We start from the raw sequence: 22,977 nt of genomic DNA on the forward strand, positions 1-22,977 counted from the left end.
TAAAAGCTGGCCCATCCTAAATGACAGGTGGTGTTATTCTAACTGCTGAAATCTGTACCTAAGATGGCAGTACAGAAGTAGCGAGGACGTGAAGTGTCTAGCAGCAGCGCTCGGGTGGTTTTCCTGCCTGTGACCGTCACAGTGAGAGCCATCGGGGCGGGTGGGGGGAGGGGAGGTAGGGGGCTGCCATCAGGTATCCCTAGCTCACGTGCTCCTCACCTGCAGTCAGGAGCAGCCCGATGAGTTGCTCTGGCCAGTGACATGTGGGTGGAAGAGAGACATCACACACAGGCATTGTGGGAGCCAGTGTGCGGTCCCCCACACTGCCTTTCCGTCTGACACAGGGGCCCGCACTGCGCCATCCTCCCTGCCCAGACCCGAGGGAGGGTGACCTGGAGAAGCTGCCAGGTACTAGAAATGAGTATGTAGTTTGAACGAGAATCAAACCTGGTTCTGTAAAGCCCCTGACATTGGGGGGCATGTTGCCCGTGCGCTGCCTTATCCTGCTGATGCATCAAGCAGCCATACCCTCGAGCAGCTGGGGCTCATCCTTCAGGTACCGGTGGCCCCAAAAGGCAGAGAAGCCATAAAACCTTGACACTGCACAGATAGCACAAAACCGGCTTGTGTTCAGTAGTCTGGCATTAATTCTGAGAGTGCTTAAAAACATGGTCCCTTACTAACTACCCTTCCCTGGTATGGCCCACAAAACTCTGAGCATGCCTAAAATTCTCTCCATCTGGTCAACCTACAAAGACTGTTCTTGATTAGATGGGGTCTCTGTCCTCAAGTTAGAAATGATCCTCTGTCTGTCAGGGTCCCCACAAGAAATGAGTGATACACTCAATTTGCTGTATATAGGGCGGTGGGACTTATTAAAAGGACTATTTATAAAGGCCCCCTGGGGGGGGACAAATAATGCAGTGCCCCAGGGTTGGGCCAGCAGAGCGTCCTTACCACCCCTGGACCTGAAGGGGCAAGTGGAAGGAGTGGCTATCAGAGCCTGGAGAGAAAAGGCCACCTTCTAGGAGGCATGACCTTCCATTTTAATGTCAGGTGTGGTCCTTGGGCACAAAACTGTGGGGAGACGAGTGGAGAGAGCTGCTGAGGGACAGACGGCAGAGTCTCCCTCATCCACACCCTTGTAGGAGCAACCGGCTCCATAGTAATTATGTTGTCAAACTTCCAGCCTGTTTGGGTCCAAGAGAGGGGCCACTTCGAAGCCACCTTCCCTTTGCTCGTGACTTTCTGGGTCCCACAGGGAGCTCTGTGCTGGAGTCAGACACTGGGAAGGACCTTGCTTTTCTATGCTCCCCAAGTTCTAGTGGTATTGGAGAAAATCATCACCAAGAGGCCAGCCTTGCCGGAATGGGTAAGAGACACCCAGGACACGCCCATCAATGCACATTCTTTAATGAAACAAGTCTTTCCAGACAGACATGCCCGCTCCCCTCCACTTTCTCTTGGAAACCGACAACACTTCATGAAATGGAAAATTACACAAAATAGAGTACCGTATATTTATAGGTAACACTCTAAACAGCTTTCCTTTTTTCTTTGTGTTACAGAAAACTTTTAGGCATTTGGGATCATTTCTTCAGAAGTTCTGTCCACAGAGGAAACTGGAAAGACGCCTGCCAGAGCCACGGAAGAGGTTCCCAAACTGAGCGACCACGGCACCAGGAGTCATGCGAGGCTCCTCCAAGGGGCCGGATCCCTGGCAAGTCCCTGGGCGACCTTACCAGTTAACGAGATTTTACAAACGATTGGAAGAGTGTGAACACTCCACGCGTGATAGGAAACTTCCCTTTGGAAGACAACAGAGCTCCAGGGAACCAACACACAGACGTGTGTTCTCTGTTGGGGGAAATGCTGCAGGTCGAGTTACTCCCAGACCCTTCCCCTGCCCCGGGGCCCAGGTTCTCGCTCCGGCTAGACCAGATGACACTGGCATTGGACCAGGCTGAAGACCTGGACCCTGACTATTTCATCAGGTCGTCAAGGTGATTCTCTGAACTGAAGCTAGTCTGGGAGCTCTGTGACATCCCCAGGGCCCAACACCCAGTGCAAGGACCAAGCTGGCTGCAGCAGCGTCCCCTGGCTCCTTCCTCTGCACCCAGGGGTGTGTGGAGGGAGGGTTCTGAGCACTTGGAAGAGCCAGGGCCAGAGGCCTGCCTGGATCTTTCTGCTGAAGGGACTTTCCTGCATGAGGCCAGATGTGCGGACTCTTGCAGAGCCTGCTTTGTGCACAAGTCCCCTGAGTGAGTGCTTCCAGGGGAGCGAGCTGGGCAGCCCCGGCTGAATCGGAGCTTGTCTTTGCTGGGAACACGTCACTCCCAGAAGGCCTCACTGAAGGGTCTCACAGGAGTCCCATTGTTTCACATTGGCCATAGGTTGGTAATTGTTGAAGTTGTGTGTTTTTGAAAATACCCATACTAAAGAGATCAAAATTAGTCCCATTGTTTCTCTGGGGTTGGGAGGGGCATTTACTGAGGCAAAGCTGGCTGTTTCTGACTCCCTCTCGCTTTTCCAGGGAACTTGTTAATCTTTGTTAGACCTCTACAGGTTGAAAGGACACAGTTTTCATGTCTTTGGAGAGAAACCCTTAACAGCCACCGTACGTATCCTGATTCCAGCTTTAACTTGGACAGATAAGCTGAGACAAAAATAAAACCTCAGAAAAATACAAAAGTCAGAGAAATGGAATCCACCCTCACAGGCCGGTGAGATGGGGACCACGAGACAAGCTGCTCCACTTGCTGACCCAGAGACTCCTGGGGCAGGGTCTGTGCTCTGTCGCAGTAGAGAATGCAGGCTGAACCCCCACGCAGGGCCCAGAGAGGCCGGGAGGGCTGCGGAGAGGAGGCGGGTGCGTTGCAGGGCCAGGAGGGCCGGCTCTGTAAAGCTACGGTCGGTGGGCCGGCCGGCATCACCCTGCACTGATTTAAGGCTCTGACAGCGGACCCTTCCCATACATACATATATATACAGACATATATTATCATTCATAATAATAGTTTGATTTTTTGTTATAAGGAAAAATATTTCCATGCATTTTCCACCTTTCTTTCTATTATTCTCTTTCTTTCTTTCTTTCTTTCTTTCTTTTTTTCATTCTTTTTTACTCCCAGTAATATTTTAATTAGACATAGTCCTCTGGGGGCATATTCCGATCTTTAAAAAATATAACCTTTAACCTTTTGCAAATACTTTGTTAAAATAATGCTCATTCAGCCCAAAGGAGTTCTGGTGCTTGGGAGCTGTCTGCGCTCTCACTGAAAACCCCCTGGGGCTCTGTCCTGTGTCCAGCGCCCACCAGACAGGACTCATGGCCATGTAAACATCACTTAGTTATCCCGACATAAATACTCTTTTAAAGCTACATACCACAGCTTTTAGCTCATAATGCCCATAGACGCCTTAATGAAATGCCATTCAAAACTACCTCGCTATTTAAAGTTTACCTGGAGGTTCTAAAATTATGTAAACAACAACCTCTACACTTCTCTAGGACAAGTGCCAAGTGTGGTGAATTCTGATTGCAAGCTGGTGATTGGATGCTAGTCCGTCTGAGCAGAGTCACCAGTACAGTCTTTAACCTGATTGGTTACAGGAGTTAGACAAGGTTAATTTGTTCCACAAGGTGTTGATTCTTCCATAAGTTATAATTAACCAGTTTTCAGCAGTGTTCGCCCCACGAGGGACCGGAGCTGGGCCCTTGTAAGATGTCTTTGCACACCTTGCAAATGCCGTTTGAACTGGTTGTCAAAGAGTCAAGGTCAACCACAGCAGGTGTCTCTGCAGCTGGAGGAAGGCAGGTCCTTCTAAGCCCATGGAACCCCCCGGCGCACAGGTGGAGTCTTCTCAATGTTGGTGAGCAAAGGAGTGTCAAAACGCGCCGGGACATTTTCTTCTTGGCAAGCTGGGGGCCCTCACCAGTGAATGTTCTGCTGGACTCCACAGGTGCCTTAGCCCCCCGATGCAATTAGGGATATGGGGAAAAACAGGGACAGGGAGAGCCGACAGATGACACAGAGAAAGGTTCTTGGTCTCCTAACTTTGTGACCGCAATTCTTATGCACACGCTCCCTCCGTGTGCTGCTGACTGCGATGTCTGTCTTAGTTCCAATGTCCATATGCTCAGGTTTCCTGCTGCGCACGTCCCCAGCCACAGCTCTAAGAAGCAAACCAGCCGGGGCCCAGCTTTCACCCTCATCGCCCAGTGCAGACAGAAGACAGCCCAAGTCTCCAGGGCATGGTCACATGACTGGCACCTATGGAAGCACGTCCAGAAATGGAGGGATGACTGACCGAAGGGTGGGTCTTTCGCCCCACAGGAGCGAGTGACAAGGACAATGGGTAACAGCAGGCATAGCTTGAATGATCAGTGACTTCAAACCGTAACCTTCTTTAAAAGCCCACAATGGGTCATGTTGCAGCTGGAATCCGAGGAACGTCTTCTCTCTTCCTTGTTGGCCAAGCTTCTTCAAATACACACCTCCAGGACTAGATTTTGAGGTTCTGTTTGAGAAAAATACTGTACACCATTTTAGGCAGACTCACAAGGTGCTATTTTTATTTAAAAAAAAAAAAACAACCCATCTCAGCTGCTGTCTTTCAAGAGCATCGACATTATTTCTTCATGTGCAGGGCGTCCTGGAACTTGGTGCTGGTGTACCGGGCCTGGAAGCCTTTCTTGTTGATGGTGTCGTCCGTGTGGAACCGGATCATCAGAGAGTCCCCTGCAGAGTAGATTTCTTCCAGTGGCTGAGGGGAGGGGAAAGGAAGAGCAGGGGCCTGTGAGCCAGGGGGCTGTGGTCGGAGTTTAAGGGAAGGACAAGGCGGAACCTGACACAAAGACACGGGGTGGCTGATGCTGCCACGAGGCACCCCTGGCACCAGGGACTCTGAAGAGCATCAAAACAAGCTCGTTTTTGGAGGAAAAGATTGCAAATTCTGCTCCAGAGGGCTCCCAGGGCCCTGCTTTTCCAAAGACAACCCTAGACACCCAGCTCACATAGAATTTATTCAGTGCACAGAAGGGCCAGGCTCTGGTCTACGCACTTTTGGACCGTATTTCATGTAGATGTCACTAAACTTTACAAGGCAGGTGGTGTCTCCCTATTATACTTGGGAAAACTGAGACTCAAGTTCACACGCTGGGCAGGACCCAGCTCAGGGCTTTCTGATGGCAAAGTGTGTACCAAGAATCCCCCAGCTCTAGGGGCAGCTCTGTGACGTGTCTCCCGGGAGACCTAAAGCAAAAGGCATTTTTAGACAGTGTCCTGTCCAAGTACAAAAGGGGACATGGAGCCATTACCTATGTCAGAAAGGGTTTGCCAAGAGGCCCATGACTGGGAGCCAGGTTCCAAGGCTGCTGCCCATCAGATTCTAGTGGAACCAGACTGGACTTCCTACAGATTTCCCTGCCCTGGACACTCCCAGGTTTTCCTTGGCATGTGGACCCACAGTTGGACAGATGTCATCTATCGAAGGCACTGCCCTGGTTATGTCACATGCTCTTTTTGGGAGAGTGCTGGAAGACGGAATTATTCAAAGACATAAATGCCAGTTTGAGGTTCTGATTAGCACAAGGAGCACTAGTGACTCCAAAATGATTGGCTGTGCATCCAGCCAATAGCAGAGAAGCTGCATGATGAGCCCTGGAGGTGAGAAAAGGAGAGGGCTGGGGGCCTGGTGTGGGCAGCCCTGGGGTGGTGCAGCCAGAGTGGGACCAGGACACTTTACTGCTGGCCCAGACTCCTTCAGTGGACACCAGCTATGTGGCAGGCCCTGTGTCAGGTGCTGGGGAAAGAGTGAACAGAAAGCGCCCTGGCCCAGGAAAGAGGTGATAGAAAAACGCTGATGATCTGGAGTGTAACTTTGTCTTTGTGGTAAGATGGCGATTCATAATTTTCATAAACATTTGGTTTTGCTTGGGGAGAGAGCTGTAAAGATATGGGATACATAAAACTATAATTTAGAAATTTTAAAAGCCTAAAAGCCAAACAAAAATGGTGGTGGGGGTGTGTTTTGCAAAAATAGGAAGCAAGTCCTAAACGGAAAATGCTCTTTAGGGACCAACCCTTATGAATTGGGCCCTGGCTCCCTCCCACCCTCCTCTCCAACTGTTCTCCCAGTTCCCCGCTTTGTTCCAGCAGAGCAGACCCCCTGGCTGGTGCCCACAAGTGGCAGGGGAGCTAGGGCTCACACCCAGGTGGGTCCGCCGCCACCACGCATGCTCTGAGCGTCCACCCTGCGTCCCGGGGCCCCAGCGGCGCTGGGACTCACCCCAGAGCCACAGAAGCGGCCGAGCCTGGGCGCTGTGCTGTCATAGCCGTCGTAGGCCTCCATGTAGTCGTAGCCGCAGTCCGCCTCCTCCTCCACTTCAAAGGTCCGGAATATCAGCTCCACGCCATAGCCATCCTCCGCCACAATCACCCAGTCGCAGTGGGCCTGGCTCGGGTAGTTGTTGTCCCCAAACTGGGCGTGGGAATAGAGCTCTTTGGTCTGCACTTCGGCCTTCAGCCTGCCCCCGCACTCTGGAGCGGAGAGAGAACCACGATGCTCCCTCGGCCCCCACTTCCCAGCCTGGGACTTCTCTCTCCACACCCTTATGACAGGCCAGCTTTCTCTGCAAAGTCTGCGCATGCCCCGTGGGAAAGGCCAGGCAAGTCTCATCATCATCCCACTTTACAGAGGACCACCGCTGAGTCTCAGGGCTCACTGCGGGATCCTTGCTAGCCAAGGTCCCGCGTTCCCAGGGTGAGCCAAATAAGGCCTCCGGGGATATCTGAGCATACTGCTAAGCAAATAAAACAAAAAGCAACAAACAAACAACCTGGCTGCCTGGATCTTGGTCACTTAACTCCCTGGAAATGCTAGAAGCATCCGCCGAGGGATCACACCAGCCAAATTGACTTACTGTAATTTGTAATTTCTGCCAACAGAGGGCACCAAAAGCACACCAGAACCCCTGGCAGTCTGACATCTAGGAACTACCCCCCCCCCCCCCCCCCCCCCCCCCCCCCCCCGCCACCCCCCGGCCCATAGACCTGTAGGGTGACTGCTTATTGCAGTGCTGACTGACAGGCTAGTACCTGTCACTAGTGAGCTGTGCCTCATACTTTGTATTCTGTATCCTGGTTTCTGGGGTTTTCACTAGAACCAAAACTCTGCCTGGCCTGGGGACTGTGCTATATTGCATCTAGGCCACTAGGGGCCACAACATACAAATGGATAAATGACAGTGATCAGAGATTACAAAGCACCAGAAACTCTGGGGCGAGTCCCTCACTGTACGTCCTCATGTGCTCCATGCCCCCGAGGGTCTGGAGCTCCCCAGAGTGTGGCTTCTGCACCATCCAGCCCAGCTGGCTTAGAATTTCTTCTCACTGTGAGCTGTCTCTGAGAAATGTCAACCCCTAGATGCACACGGCTGCGGAATGGGCACAGAGCAGGGCAGCGTGGCTTCCCCCCTCCTGCCAGATCGCCTCTCCATCCTCAGGAGGCAGGCCTCTAGGTCACCATGGGTGGCCCCTTGCCCTCTGCCTCCAGTTGGCCTCAGCCATGGGGAGCCCCAGCAGCTCAGCGGAGGGAGCAGAGAGAGGTCAGAGGTCAGGTCCCAGGCTCCTTCCCTGCTCGGCCAAGGCTATGTTCTCCAACTAAAGCTCACAGCCCCTGTCCAGTGGTCCTTTGCTTGCCCCCCTTCTGTCTCCAGGTTCCAGAAACTACTCCCTTATCCAGGTACCCCCTGGTACCCAGGTACCCAGTTCAGAAACTGGGAATAGTAACAGCCCTACAGTTCCTAGCCCTGGTTGCTCTGCTGTCCTTTGCAGGGGTCCCCAATCCCTGTCCACCTCTTTGTCAACAGTCCCTTATTAAATTCTCCTCAAATAACAACTCTATCTGAGCACACCCCCATTTCCTGCCAGGCCCCTGACCCGCTTCAAGCACCTCTGTTCTCTCTGCAGGGACAAGAGAGTAAAGCAGTGACTTGTCGGTGGCTTTTAAATGTCCCTCTGGGAAGCCAGAGCCCACTAAGGAGCTGAGAGGGTGCAGATGTGAAGTGTTTTCTGCCGGGCAAGGATGGCTGAGCGGCCTGCATGCGCCGGGCATCATTTCATTTCACCTGGTTCATATTTTCTGGCTCTGGGGGAAAAAAGCTGGGGGGAGGGCTGTTACAGGGACCAGAGGACCTCACAGGGTCCTCGGATCATGCTGTCAGCCTCTGAGTAGGTCGTGGGCAGCCACTGCTTGGCTGAAAGGCCTCCGCCTAACGCCAGAATCAAAGAGTCAAAGCTGCTCCCAGGGTTCCAGTCCCAGGTGGGAACATTTAATGGCTCAAGAGCACAGCCAATTTTCTCACTGACATTCTTCTGTTTAACAAGGCAGGCGTGTCAGTTAATAAGCCTCTACATTTCCTCCAAAGGACCAAATAAAGCTACTTATGTTTTAAGTGAAAGACAAATAAGAGGGAACAGAAATGTTTTTCATTTTCCAGAACTCGTCCTCAGAAGGGGCTGCTCTCCAGCACTCAGCTGCCAGACTTTCGGATTTCACAGGCCAGCAAAAGTACAAATAAGTTTTTAAAAGAAAGGACGGTGGGGAGGGGGGAGGGGAGGAGATGTGGCACCAACAAGACGTTACCTGCTTTAACGTCGTCAGCTAAAGACTTTAACAGAAAACAACCGTCTCCTTTATTGCTGCCTGTGTTAGTTTAAGAGGGACATGTTATTGCACCTACACACACACACACACACACACACACACACACAATCAGGGTAAAAGGCAGTCCCTTCCCAGCCTTGATCCTCCATCTGTCTCCCGCCCACAGGGCCGGGGGCTCACGCACCTGTGCTGTGCTCTGCCTGGAACCCTTTCCTCTGCACCGAAGCGTCCGAGTAAAACCTAAGGAACAGGCTGCTGCCCGAAGCCACCACGGGGTCTGGCTTCTTGCTGCCGCAGAAGCGGCCAAGGACAGGTGCCAGGCTGTCGGGGCCGTCGTACACTTCCAGGTGGTCGTAGGCACACTCCTGGTGCTGCTCGATCTCGAACTCGTTAAACGTCTGGAGGTGGAAAAGCACAGAGTGAGGCAAGGGCCTGGTGTCCAGCCAGGGTGGGGGCCGCCTCCCCATGGGTGAGAGAGGATGGGGTCAGGCAGGACACACGTCTGCCCAGCCAGCTGCATGGGGGGTGTGGAGCCATGGTGACCATGGTGACATCTGGAGACAGGGCCTGGCCTTGGCTCCTCTTTCGGTCTCCAAAACAACCCTGGGAAGTGACTGCAGGAGCTACTGCTCCCGTGAGCACTTCCAGATTAGACAGAGGTCCAGATGGTTTAAGTGCCTGTTGGCGTCTGCGCTCCTTCCATCGAGTTGCACAGCCCCTCCCCCACTCCACGGGGCCAGCGGTGACCAAGGGCTCGCAGGAGGTCAGGAGCAGCTGTAAGTGCTTTACAAGCATTAGTCCTCACCACTCTGTGATGTGTCTACCATTTCAAACCCCACTTTACAGGCAGGGAAACTGAGGCACGGAGTTGCCAGAGGACTTGCCCAAGGACCCCTGGCAGAGCTGAGTCGTGACCAGGAGGTCTGGCCCCAGAGCCCGTGCCCTTAGCTGCTGGGCTGTGCTGTGCGGCCCTGCAGCACAAGGGTGGGCACGAGGCTGTACGGAGAGCATGCTGCCCCGAGTGTCATCCTCACGGTGGCTGACATCAGCTGAATGGTTTTTCTCCATGCGAGCCATGAGTTTTCTCACTTAATTCTGATGATGCCAGAAGGGAAAAGCTATTATTATCTCCAGTGTGGAGAAAGGGAAACTGAGTCTTAGAGAAGTTAACGGCTTGCTCAGGCTTACACAGCTAGAGGATGGAGTTGGACTTGACCTTCAACCAGCCCAACTCCAGCCTACATTTCTGACCATCACCAGCCTGTACTGCCTCCCTCCTCCCTGTCCCCCTCCAAGACTGTCCCCTGCGGCAGCTGGGGAGCCCCACAATTCCAGGTCATACACCAGGCTTTGCAGCTCAAAGTGGAGGGCTTCCCAGGTGCTGGGCAGATGACCAACTGATGGTCTGCCTACAGTTGTGAGGGACACGGGAGAGGTGCAAGGGGACAGAGTTTAATAAAGACTTGGACCAAAAGACAGAGTCGGGAGAGGACATTAGTTGGGGAGGAGGTCTCAATTCACAAGAAGGGGGCTGGGGTGGCAGGGCAGGGCTGGGGGTGGGGGGGCCATTAGCAGCTTGGGCTTTCATAGGAATGACAGAACCCTTGTAGTGGGCAAAGTGCTTCTCACCTTACAAAAAAGGGGTGGGCTAGAGAGTGGGGTAGGGACAGTGGGCAGGAGCAGGATGGGGGACCAGTGACACCAGGGCATGTGGTGCCCGGGAAGGGAGACCGTTAGCCAGAGAGGCGGGGAGCTCCCCAAAGGTCCACGGGACGCCCTGTTGCTGTCCCAATGCAGCCTAACGCTAGCTACTTGGAAGTAGGCAGCAAAAAAACAAAACAAACAAACAAAAAAACAGGGCATGATCAATAAAGCCACCATCCACTTCCCAAGGAAGTTTGTTTAAAAAAACAAAAAACAAAAAACTAGCACATGTATGTATGAACCTCAGGTAAATTTGAGGTCTGGCCCAACTGCGACCACTGTGGCCGGTTAGTTTGGTTCGTTAGCACCTGAAGAAACAGGAAAAGGTGTTTGTGGCAACTCAGTCTTGTGGCCCTTGGACCAGAAGCTCCATGCCCAGTTGTGCAGATCACGAGTTCCTAACCCCAGGGGATGCCAGGCCCCTCCTCACGGTCATCAGATATTTATGTTGCCATTGCAAACATTTCCCGGCAGATGGCAGTCTTGGGGAAGGAGTGCCTTTCTCTAAGGCGCCTGAACCTTAGAGGTGCCAGAAGCAAGGCTGTTTTGAACCACTCAGGACCGCAGCACCTGAAAGCATTTCCCACATGGCAGCCGCACACATGCAGTGCCCACTATGAGCACCCCGTGGTCAGGAGCCCTGCCTTCCCCACCCCTCGATGCCCCAGGCCTGGCACAGAGACACCAGCACCCACGCTCTAGCCTGGGCGCCCCCTCAGCCGCCTGTGCTCACTGCTCCTGCCTATCAACACCCGAGCAAGCCCTGGGCCATGTCTACTTATCATCACTTTGTCCTTTGCTCCCTCCCATTTGCCTTTCATTACCGTCCATAATTCAGAGCGACAGCCACATGCCTTCTGAAGAGCTTACTCATCCCCAGAGTCTGAACAACACATTCAAAACTGTTTGTCTCCAGTACAGCGACTGCTCAGCTGGCCAGAGAGTTAGTTTTATGCTCCAGGACCTGGGAGTCACTGGGGGCGGAGCAAGCGACATGAGGAAAAGACTCATCCGTCTTTGAAATAAGCGAGCGTGGTGTGCAGACCACAGTCTTATGCTGGGATGGGACTTTAAAGAAAGGCTTGGGAGATCCATGTTTTTTAATTCAAGAGAAAATTGGCATAAATAACTTAGTTTGCTATCTTTAATTAAAAAACTGTAAGTCATAGAGGAGCAGGAACAATAAGTGTTCCTTTGAGAAGTTTGGACAAGAAAAAGGCCATATGGACACTCATTTTCCCAGGAATGTACCCCGTGATTGCACGCGCACGGAACACGCCTGGAAGGCTCACCCCAGATATTTGGAGAGGTCCGTTCTAGAGCGGCACAAGGGACTGGAAACTTTTGATTTTCATTTTCCAGCCCTCCGTACTGATAACTTTATTAAACCTCGAGAATGTACTGGTTTGTGAAAAAATTAGAACAGGAAACAATGACATCTCAAACCACACTGTGTGGCAGGTTCTGCCTCGTTCTGGCACCACCACGAACAGGTGCTACTTTTAGAGCTTTTGTCACCTGCCAGCCTGTGCTGAGGGCTTCCTGTGCCCCCTCTGCTCATCGGCTCATCAGCCTGGGGGGTGGGTTTCACTAGCACCTCCATTCCCCAGGTCGTGAAACTGAGACCGAGAAACCTTTCGTAGCTTCCCCGAGTTTCAGAGCCGAGAACTGGAAGGGCAGAGACTCATGCCCACAGCTCTCTGTCCCTGTGGTCCACTGACTATGAAAATGACTCACAAGTTTCACCCTGTGGCCTGCGGTTGAAGAGATGTTCCAGGTGCACTCCCGCCGGCTCGGGTATTTGTCAGGCCAGTTGGGGCTCGTCAGGGTCCCCTCCACACTGCTGATCTTGTACGCACAGCCAGCTGGGGGTGATGTGGGCGCATGCAGGGAGAGAAGCCAGTCACTTGGAGGCACACAGGAGGCTTTCTAAGAAGTCACTGCCCCTCGCTCTGCTGGTCCCATGGTCGATTGGCAATGCGGGGATAGGGGCCAGCCTGAATCAAGTGTCGCCTGCCTGAGAGATTTGTTGATCTATTGGACTCTGCCACCTTCCTGGCAGTGCTCGGGAGCCACTCATCTGTCTGTTACTGTCCACATCGTGGTTATCAATGGAAATATGGGGGGGTGGGGAATGGTTTGCAGCATGGGCCCTGGGGTCACCCGGACCCCGGTTCTGCCCCCTTCCAGCTATGGGACTTGGAGCACTTTTCTCAATCTCCATGTCCTTATTTGTAAAAGGGGTGCCAGTCTCACGGGGAGATTATGTGGAGTCAATGAGACAACGCTTGTAAGAGGCTCGGCGAGCGCTAACAAAGACCCTCATCGCCATGCCTTCATCTCCGCATTACTTCTCCAGTTTGTCAGAGCGGTTTCCCATGGAGGCCACAGGTGCCGCCCTGGCTGCAGGGCCGTTCGCAGAGAGTGGCCCACGGCCTGTTCGCCGAGGAGCATTTTGGCTGATAGTTAGAATGTGCCTCCCTCTGTGGTGGGCACTGGACTGAGCATTCATACTGCATCCTCTCATTTTATCTTTCCCCGTTGTCAAATGAGAAAAATGAACATTTAGAGTGGGTAAGTGACTGGTTAGTAATGGGTGGGGCTAGGACTTGAACCTGGGCTTGCTTTGCTGTGACTAGGACACAGAGGGAACTGAGGAGGTGGGCCTCGTGCCACTGTGGTTTCAGGCTGAGGTGGCTGGAGGGGGAAAGAAAGGACGGGTGGTGGCAGGTGAAGTAGCCGCAAGGAGGTCCTGCTGCTCACTGATCCTGTGCTCTCAGCTCCCAGGACATTTACTCCAGCACCCCCTGCCCCACCCTGGGGACACACAGGAAGGCAGCCACTGCTCAGCGGGCAGGAGCTTCGTGGAGTTTACAGCCCTCGTGGCCTCCCCCACCCCACACGAGGTGAGCACTGTTCTGGCCCAGGCCCACCTCGCAGGGGCTTGCCAATGACTTGTTAAATCCCAGAATAACAGTTCCTTCCTAGTTCTTCCCACCCACCTCCCAGCCCAGTCCATGACTGCCCCTGTCTGTGTTACAGGGCCGGGCTCGGAAGGGGGGTGCATCCTGCTTCTAAGGACATCTTAGCTCATCCTCTAACAGTCTAGGAAGGTCCTGACCAGACTGTGAGCCCAGCCAAGTCTCCTGACTCCAAAATGTTCCTCTCTTGCCCTCGACATCTCTGCAGGCCTTTGTGGTTGGGGCCAAGGCACGGAGGCCTGTGTGTTTATCAGAGATGTTCGAACTCCCTTTGCAGGGTGGAGCGAGAATGGAGCAAGGCCTTTCCCAGAATGACTGGACAGTCAAAGCCATCTGGCCCTGAAGAACTCCCAGTAGTGGATGGAGCAGGGAACAAAGCTTTCCCAATTCCACTTTACTATTGGACCTGCATGTGGTAAATAATATTATGACATAGATGGCTGATAGATATCAACATTTCAAGTGCTTAATATGGGCCAGACTGTCTGAAACCCTTTCTAGGCGTTCTTTCATTTAATCCTCAGAAAAACTTTAAGAAGGCAGTATGTTTAGTCCCCTTTAAACAGAAGAGGAAACTGAGGCTCAGAGAGTTTAAGTAACTTGTCTGAAGTCACACAGCTAGTAACTGGAAGAGCCAGGATTTAAGTGTAGGTAGCTTGATCTAGGAACCTGAGGGCTTAGCCACTGTGCCATAATAAGGCTGTGCCCCCAGAAGGGGTGTGCTGCCCTGGGGACATCACTCTCCAGGCAGATGCTGAGCCTCCGCGGGGCCCTGGGAGGGCCTGCTCGCTCTCTCTCTCTGACAGTCGGCACACTCCTGGCAGCAGCTTACCGCCCCCCCTTGTCCCCCACCCCCCCACCCCGACCCCCTCCCCACTTCAGCCTCACCCTCTTTACAGTCATGTCCGTTCTCGTGCAGCCGGTAGCCGTTCCGGCACCGGCACAGGTAGCTCCCAAACGTGTTGACGCACTCGTGCTGGCACCAGCCGTTGTCCTTGGCACACTCATCCTTGTCTGCGGAGACCAACAGACTCTCCTAAGGGGAGCCGCTCCCCCGGGGCGGTCTCTCTCCACTCAGAACTCTACTCTGAGGGGGCCTCCCTGGTTACCAGGGGAGGCAGAAGGGGGTGGGGGTGGGGTGGGACAGCATTGGTGGGGTTACAGGGCCCTGGTCCATAGTGATCTCCCCATGCTCCTAGAGCACTTCCTCCCCTGCTCCCCACTGAGAACAAGGAGCTCCCTCAAGGGCAGGCCAATATTAATAATAACAGTAACAATAATAACAATCACTAGCATGTACTGAGTATTTCCTACATAAGGGGTGCCAACCCAAGCACTTCCATCCATTATCCAAGTTCATCCTCACACGCACTTAGGAGGAAGGCGCCTGTGCCCCATTTAACAGGTAAGGAGACTGAGGCTGAGAATGCCCATGTGCCCCAAGGTCGCTCAGTGAGCAAGTGGCTCACAGTCCACGACCCCACACCACCGCGTGGTATCTGTGGCGTGGATAAGGGTGGGGCCACGGGCCAGAGGACTGACTGCCAGCCCTCTGCCACCAGCTCCAGCCGCTGTGGCCTTGGACTTCAGTCGCCTCATCTTTAAAGTGGAGTCAGTAAGGGTTCCTTGCCTCATAGGGCTGTTGACAGGAGGAAGTGAAATAGTACAGGGAAAGCCCTTAGAGCGGCATCCAGCTCAGAATAAGTGTTAGCTCTTCCTTTTTATTATGTATGAACTCAGCGTTAGCAGGTGTTGTTGTTATGGGTCTTACAACTCAAGCCAGGGCCCTGTGCGGCCCTCTCCTGAGCCAGCTGCTTCCTGCTGCAGTACCAGAGGCCAACCTCCCTCCCCAGCCGCTGGCACCCCCCACCCCAGGGTAACTGCAGGGGCCGAGACGTTTGTTTCTGCTTTCTGCGCCCCCTGCCCACGGCAGGCCATAGGCCACAGAACACTTTGAGTTTTCGTTATAGCCTCTTGCTTCACGAGGACAACTGAGAAGCCTGGGACAACACTTAAAGGACAGATGGAGGTCACGGGGCGCTTAAGCACTGGCACCACAGCCAGGAAGAGGCAGGGACAGCGCCTCCCCCAGAGCCCCGCCCACACCCTGGTTCGGGCTTCCGGCCTCCGGAACCGGAACCGGAACCGGAGGATGTATTTCTTTCGTTCTACGCTTCCCCGCTGGGGAGCATTTGTTACGGACATACTGTGCGGCAGGGGCATCGGGCAGAGAGGGGTGGCCGGCGCCCCGGAGGCCGGAGCTGGCCCAGCTGGGCGGCCCTCAGCACTGTGGCCGCGCCTCAAACCCACACCTGAGAAGAAGTGGGCCCGGAAGCCGCGTTTGGAGACCGTGTTGTCCGACTTGAACTCCACGCGCATGTTGTTGCTCTGCGAGGTGACGACCTCCGGGGTCTCGGAGCCGCAGAACCTGCCATGCAGCCGGGCGTCTGGGGACAGGCCGCTGCGCACCTCCACGAAGTCGTACTTGCAGACCTGCAAGGGTGCAGCGGGAGCTGCCTGGGGCCCCGCGCCCCCACCCCGACCCCCGGCACTGCAGGGTCCCCTTGCTGAGCACTGCACCCTGCCAGCTGGCCAGACCAGCTCAGCAGGAGAGTCCTCTCGATTTCCACTGGGACCCCTCCGGCCGGAGGGACACTGCACTCTGGCTGTGGGGCTCTGCTTGGCCTTGGCTGACCGGGTCACCTGTGGCCACTGTCCAAGGGAGGCCACAGGCTGTTTACACCGTCCTGGCCCCCAGCACCTCACCCTCTCCATTCCCCTCAGCCGGACTCTAACCCCCAGGTTCCTCCCTCAGGGCACATACCTGTCCGAACCATTTCCCCTCTCCCCCACCCAAGACGGCCTCCTCCACGCCTGTCCTGATTCTCCTTGGATTTATTGGTGACAAGAGGACCCAGGCACTCAGTCTGCAGAGGAGGAACAGCTGAAGCTGCTGCCCACACAGTCCCCAGACTGTGCCCAGTGAAGATGCCTAGGCAGCCACCTCCCTGCCCGCTGACCCCTTACCAGTCCCCTGCCCTGAGCCACATCCCAACACAGTCCCTTGTCAATTAGAGCTCGGGGACATACGTCATTGCCTTCCAGTTCGAACACTTCAAACTGAAGAGAGATCTGGTACTGGGCGGGGGCCACCACCTGCCAGACACAGTTTTTGTTGGTCGGGTAGTCCTTTGGCCAGCCCGGGCTGGTGATGGTTCCATTCAGCTTGGTAATGAAGCCGCCACAGGCCACTGCGTGGGGGAAGCAGAAGCAAAGTTTGTTTGGCGTTAGTTCCAAATGACTGTGATCTCCCCGAAGCGGCAATAAGCCCTGCTATTCTTTAATAGTAATAATTTAAAAAGTTGGACAATCTGAACGGATGAATTCAGCACCCTTTCTTCCAGTCTGCCTCAAATGAGGATTTGGAGGGATAAAGTTGAGGACAAGTACTTGACTGCTTTTAAAAATACCGAGAACACATTTGCACTCATCTGTCGCCCAGTGGCATCACTGGGGACTGCACATAACTTGGACCCAAGGAGAACTGGAGATGTTTGCACCAGGCTGTGCAATGCCCCTGGCTTACAGCGAGCAGAGCCATGCAGGCGGGCACGGTGGAAGTGGAATGAATGGAACGCGCCAATTGTCGGGTCACACCAAAGTGCTCGCAGTTTCTCTTTGCTTTTATTTTCTACCTTAGTCATCAGGTGAATTTTATGTCTTCACAGAAGAAAACAAACCAAGGCTCCAGGTACAGGATGGACGTGTGATTTGGGCAGTCCTCTCACATTTGTGACTGGGCCGAGTTGTTTTTCCCTCCGAGGGGGAGGTGGGTCGTCCACCGCAAGTGTCTGTGTTACTTCGCAGTCAGCCGGCGCCCACCTCTGCCCACTTCCCCGAGACGTGTCCCCTGTCCCCTCTCACTCCAGTGCGGCAGGCCCGGCACCAACCTTCACACGTCTTCTTGTCGGCGGCCAGCTCATAGCCGGGGTCGCACGCGCACTTGTAGCTGCCCAGGGTGTTCACACAGCGCTGCTCACAGCCGCCGCGGTCTGGCCAGGAGCACTCGTCCACCTCTGCCCGGGGAAAGGGGACTCTGGTTACATCACTGTGAGGCTGTCTGGTCTGTCCCCACCACTGTCCACATCCCAGGGTCCCTGCAAGTGTCCTGCAAGAGCACAAACGGCTCCTGGGGACACAACGCAAGGAACACACTGGCCAGAAGCAAGGCTCGGCTGCGGACAGATCAGGCCTGGACGCTCTCATTCCTGGAAGGGTCCGGTCAGCTGTATTCTTTGTGGTTTTCAGAAAACCTCAAGGATCCCACACCAAGGACTGAACCAATTTCAATGCCACGAGCTCCCTCCAACCCCAAACATGGAATTTCTCAGGGACATTTAAATAAAGGGTAAGGACAAAGGGACACATTTCTAAATGAAGACATGTAAGTACTCTCTAGAGACAGAACAAAAGCCTGTGGTTTCGCATTTTTATAAATAACCTGAAGAAGCGCGCACGGGGAGATATTCAAGGTCACAGACAATGCCGGGCCCTCAGGTTAGCCAGCGCTCGCTCAGGAAGAAGCCACAGTGACACAGTCAGCAGGGGGGTCGGTGGCACCGACAGTGTCTAGTGGCGTGTTTGGGGCAAGCAGGACACCAGCAGTGCTGCCCAGAGAAGGACAAGGGCGTCACTGGAGACTGTCCCAGGCACATCAGCCTGGGGAACCACTGACGGCCAAAACCAAACCAAACCAAAAAAACAAACAAACCCCCAAACAACCAGGCATTGGGCATCTCCAAGAAGAATATCAGAAATAAAAGGAAAGATCAGCTATTTGCTGTTGCCAATTAGTGGTAGCCTAGTGAAGGGAAATCTGAACACTGAGATATCGTAAAAAACAAACAAACAAACAAACCAACCAACCAAAGTCCAATCTAGGAAGAAGACAGGGTTGGGGCCGGGAAGAAAGCATTGGTAGTTTGTAACACCCTGCAAGGTGGGAAGAGAGCGAGCGCAGGGTGTCCACAAAATCTCGAACAGCCGTATCACACAGAAAGTGAAGGAAATCAGGACATCTTCGAGTTAGCTGATGAAGACCCCAAAGGTTCTCCATCCTGCCGTCTCAGCAGAGATTCTTTTAATAGCATTTCTGGGAGATGGACTTTTTCAGACCCAGTTTGAAAGCACCCAGAAATAAGGCTCTTGCTGCTTTTCAAACTATCTCTCCTCCTTTGTGATTTGAGTTGTCAAAATTCAGACTCCCAGCAACTTCCACCCACTGGTCTTCCAGAAAAACGCAAACCCTATAACCACACCCCCTCCCAGCCCTCCGTCCTGTTCCAGCTCCAGTGAACCCACCGCCTTCCAACCTCCCTTGTTTCTGATGCACAAAACCCTCATCAACCAGGTTGCTCTTCCCTGGGTAAAGGACAGTTTGGGAACACCCCTCGTCTCACACATGACACAGCAATCGCACCGAACTCCAGGAGTGGTGCGTTCCTGGGCTCAGCAACATTGGCTGGGAGGGGAGGCGTGCTGCAGGAAGAGGCCTGAACTTGGCCACGGCCTCCTGTACACTACATGAGCAGTATATATGTACACTACAGCAGTAACAATCCCGAAACTACTGATCACTTTACAACATAAAAAGCACTTTCTCCAATGTTTGCTAGAACATATAGGAGGAGGAGAATCGATGATAAGGAGAAAAGGAGAGTCCAGGCTTTAGTGAGCCAGACAGACCTGGCTGGGGTCCCCCAGTGGATCTTCCCCTGACAAACTGGCGATTCGACCCCTCTGCACTTTTCCCCGCTTTATAAGGAAAAGAACAACAGTAACAACTGGTTTTAGGGTTGTGGTGATTGAAAATGACACGTGTGAAGTAACCAACGTGTGGACACAGCGTCGGTGCACAGGGTCATCACTACAGACAGCAGCGGGCTTGCTTTGAAATTCCTGCGGGTGCAGAGACACGATGACGGGGGTGGTGAAAAGAATAAGGGTGCCTGGCCGTACGTGAATCAGGTGCGAGTGGAGGGGGGCAGGCCTGAGGTGGGGAGGGAGACAAGGCAGGGACAAAAGGAAGGGAAATGCACCAAGGATGGGCCCACGAAGCCGAGATGGGGCAGCACAGCAGAGTCGAGAAACCGGCTGGTGGGCATAGGGAAAGGGCAGGAGGGACCGTGGGAAAAAGCCCACCAGAACAGACGGAGAGGAACAAAGGCCCGAGGCCGGGGTGAGGAGGCGACTCCGATGCCACAAGATGCTATGGTTATGGGTGGGACACACCCGTGTCATAGGCCAGAAAGGGAGGATCGCAGATCACTAAGCTTCCTGGTACCACCTTAGCCCCGTGGAGGGAGAGAGGCTGGTTAAACGGATTTGGGCCCAGAGCAAAGGGAACATAGTTCCCCCCCAGAATAGAAGAGCAGGCTGTTTGACCCACAGAGGTGGGTGAAAGGTATGCATTTACACCTGAGCTCTCTGCAGCAAAAGCGGTGGGATGTTTGGCCATTGCCAACCCTGTCCAGTTTGGGGGCATGGCACGGAAGCGTACAAGAGAGCCTGCTTTTGGGGGAAGCCTGGGTGTCCTCTCTATCACCTCCACCCACACTGCGGTGGTAGCGTCTGCTCCCAGCCCATGGGTTTGTGCTTGCTCTGGGCTGCAGTGGCCAAGGCTAAGCCTGCCAGAAAAACCTGGGGGAGTGTGGGGAGAAGCAGCTGAACCAGGAATGAGTTTGGCATCGCGGGAGCCCTGGCTTCTCTGCCTTCTCCCAGTGGTACTGGTGAGAGAGGGAACCATTACGTGGTTAGACAATGAGATGACTCAGGTAGGATCCCAAAAATTGTTTCAAAGAGGGTTAAGAAAAGTGAAGGAAGGGCGTATCACTAAGATTTTGAAGAAGCACCTTGAAAGATACCAGTCCCCTTCATCCAACCCACCCCACAGTGGTCCATCAGCAATGGGACAGTGGAGTGTGGGGACCAACGTGGGGATCCTCCCACACTGTCGCAGGAAGTGTGTGACCACAATGGCCCTGCCAACCCTCGAGTGCTGCTGCCATCTCCTGAAATAACCAGAAGTGCGAGGTGCTCTGCGGACTGCCATCTGGCCCCGGGAGAGGGACGCAGAGGCCAACTGGCACCTTGGTCAGTGTCGTGTGCCAGCTGGGCCCTGAGCAGAACCTCCTGCCAGCTGGCACGGAGGCCAGAGCTTCTTCGACTTGGTCCAGTTCTTGTGCTCAGCCTTTGTGATTACTCTTCCAGCTTCCTTCACTGGAGAAGCCCAGACACACGCACTGGGCACCGTGTTCACAGGACGGCCCCCTTGTGGCCTCGCGGGAAAGGGCTGGGCAAAGACGTTAGTCATGCCCAGTCTCTGGACCTGTGGTGACCATTGCGGGAGCCACCAATCCCGTGCCGTTATTAAACACGTGAAACGCAGCTTGTCAAAACTGGGATGTGCTGTGAGTGACACACACACTGGACTGACAAGACTTAGTATGTAAAACAAAAACAAACCCATAAAACATCGCATTAATACTGTGTGTGCTGATTACATATTAAAATCACAGTGTTTTTTGGTATATTGAGTAAAATAAAATTCATTAAAATTAATTTAATCTGTTTTCTTTGTGTTTCAGTAAAGCATCCAGAACGTTTAAAACTCCTCACGTGCCTGGCACCTGTGACTGGCCTTCTGCATCGTTGGACAGCAGCGCTCTAGACTGTGGTCTCCACCTCATTCATCCTCACGGGAACCCCTGAAGGTAGGCAGGGCTGGGAGCAGGATGCCCAATCCACAAATGAGGAGCCTGAACCTCATCCATTCATCCATCCATCCATGCATTGCCCAGTGAGTACTTATGGAACCCCCTGTGAGCCAGGCACTGGGAACAGACGAGCACAGAGCAGGTGTGCTCCGATCTCAGGAAGGAAATCTGGCTGCCTGAGAGTAGACAGCTAGTCAGCAAAGAAGGTAGGACTAGAATCCAAATTTCAGGTGTTGAACCCAGGGCCCTTTTTCCTATATTCCCATGGTATCAAGAAGACAGAAAGGTGACCAAGTGTCAGAATCAAATCACAAACATGAATAAAAAAATTAAACCCTTTCACTTTACTTGCCTGTGGCTCTAGGTCTCCGTTGTGGAAAGAGGGCGCACTATGGACCCCTGCAAGCCCAGGGTCTAGTTCTAGCTCCACCACCTGAGACCTTGTTTCCTCAATTTGAAAATGGGAGTCAAAATAATGTCTACTTAGGGGTTGTTCTGAAGACAAAGTGAGATAACTAATGTCACTTCTAGCACACTCAGTAGGTTTTTCTTTGCCCTCTAATAGGCTCCAATTAGTTTCCTCCAAACCTGGTTCAGGGCTGAGGTCATTCTCAGCAGTATTAAAAAGATGTCGAGCTGGGCCCATGCACTAAGTTGGTATAGATGAGCCCCCATGAACACCTTCGTGGGCAACTTAAAAGATGTTTGCGAATTGAAATGCCCTTGAAGTAGCAGGCTGGGTGACCTGACCCCGCCCCAGGCCAAGTCTGAAGGTCCTCTGACCTTCTCCCAGGTTCACACTTTTATGGCAATACGAGGTCTGTCCAGAAGGTATCCAGCCATGTAATATGAAAAATAGAGACATTTACTGAGGAAGATACGAGACACATGAAACATTGTACATAAGACAATGATGCTTCAGTTCCCTTCAAAGTAGCACCTTGGGATCTCAAACATTTCTCCCAGTTGCCATCAGCTGCCCTGTTGTATCCTGAATCTCAATGATGGTATAAAATCTCTACCCTTTCAAAGGTGATTTTAATTTTGGGAAAAGCCAGAAGTCACAGGATGCCAAATCTGGGCTGTAGGGGGGCTGAGTCACCTGGGTGATTTGATGTTTCACCAAAAATCTCTGCATAAGACGTGATCCATGAGTGGGTGCAGTGTCATGATGAAGCTGCCAATCACCAGTTAGTTGTCCATAGATCAGGCTTTCTGAATCATCCAAATGGTTTCCATGAGGAATGTTCAAGCTTAACACAAAATTTGATGCATATTTGTTGCCTTGCTCACTCAGTCATTTTGAATGTGACAACCACACAGTACACACGCTCACTGAACAGCAGCTACTGCCCCCTCTGACTAGTACAGTGAAGTCATCATTGTTCACACATGTGCATTCCAGTCCAGTCTCCTTGGCCGCCAGGTTTACACTGATGTCACATAAACCATTCTTGTTTTTTTAACAAAGGCTGGACTTTTTCCAGACAGACCTCATATCATTGCCCATTTGTTTGCAGGTCTTTTTCACCACCGTAAGCTCTTAAGAACAAAGACTGTGTCCCCCATTGTGTCCCCAGCCCCTAGCACAGTGCCTAACACATTGATGACTGCTGAATGAAGGGAAAAGAATAGGTCTCCTAATCAGCGAACTGAGCTGGTTATCATGGTTACTTAATGTAGGCCAAGGTTCTCAACTCGCTCCCTTAGAAACCAGTTTAGCATCATAGAGAGAAATATTCCCTTCCATTGCCCTGACTGGCAGCTCCAGTGCGGTCGCCACACAAAATGCAGGAGGCCCAATTAAATTGGAATTGGGACATACTTAAACTGAAAGATCATGCTTC

At 53.1% G+C, this 22,977-nt stretch overlaps 1 protein-coding gene across 1 annotated transcript in view; it reads right to left on the reverse strand.

Moving 5' to 3' along the window:
• Positions 1-1,599: 1,599 nt before the first annotated feature.
• The window catches only part of TLL2 (tolloid like 2), a 128,231-nt gene continuing 106,853 nt past the window's right edge, over positions 1,600-22,977 (reverse strand). Inside the window, exons 14-21 of the mRNA XM_028513001.2 lie at positions 17,306-17,431; positions 16,446-16,606; positions 15,668-15,848; positions 14,244-14,369; positions 12,112-12,239; positions 8,855-9,068; positions 6,292-6,542; positions 1,600-4,767 (exon numbers count right to left, since the gene is read on the reverse strand). Coding sequence (XP_028368802.1) covers positions 4,633-4,767; positions 6,292-6,542; positions 8,855-9,068; positions 12,112-12,239; positions 14,244-14,369; positions 15,668-15,848; positions 16,446-16,606; positions 17,306-17,431 — 1,322 coding nt within the window. The 3' untranslated portion in view covers positions 1,600-4,632. The remainder of the gene's footprint in view (positions 4,768-6,291; positions 6,543-8,854; positions 9,069-12,111; positions 12,240-14,243; positions 14,370-15,667; positions 15,849-16,445; positions 16,607-17,305; positions 17,432-22,977) is intronic.

Source organism: Phyllostomus discolor, chromosome 5, assembly GCF_004126475.2.
Source record: "Phyllostomus discolor isolate MPI-MPIP mPhyDis1 chromosome 5, mPhyDis1.pri.v3, whole genome shotgun sequence".
Taxonomy (NCBI): Eukaryota; Metazoa; Chordata; class Mammalia; order Chiroptera; family Phyllostomidae; genus Phyllostomus; species Phyllostomus discolor.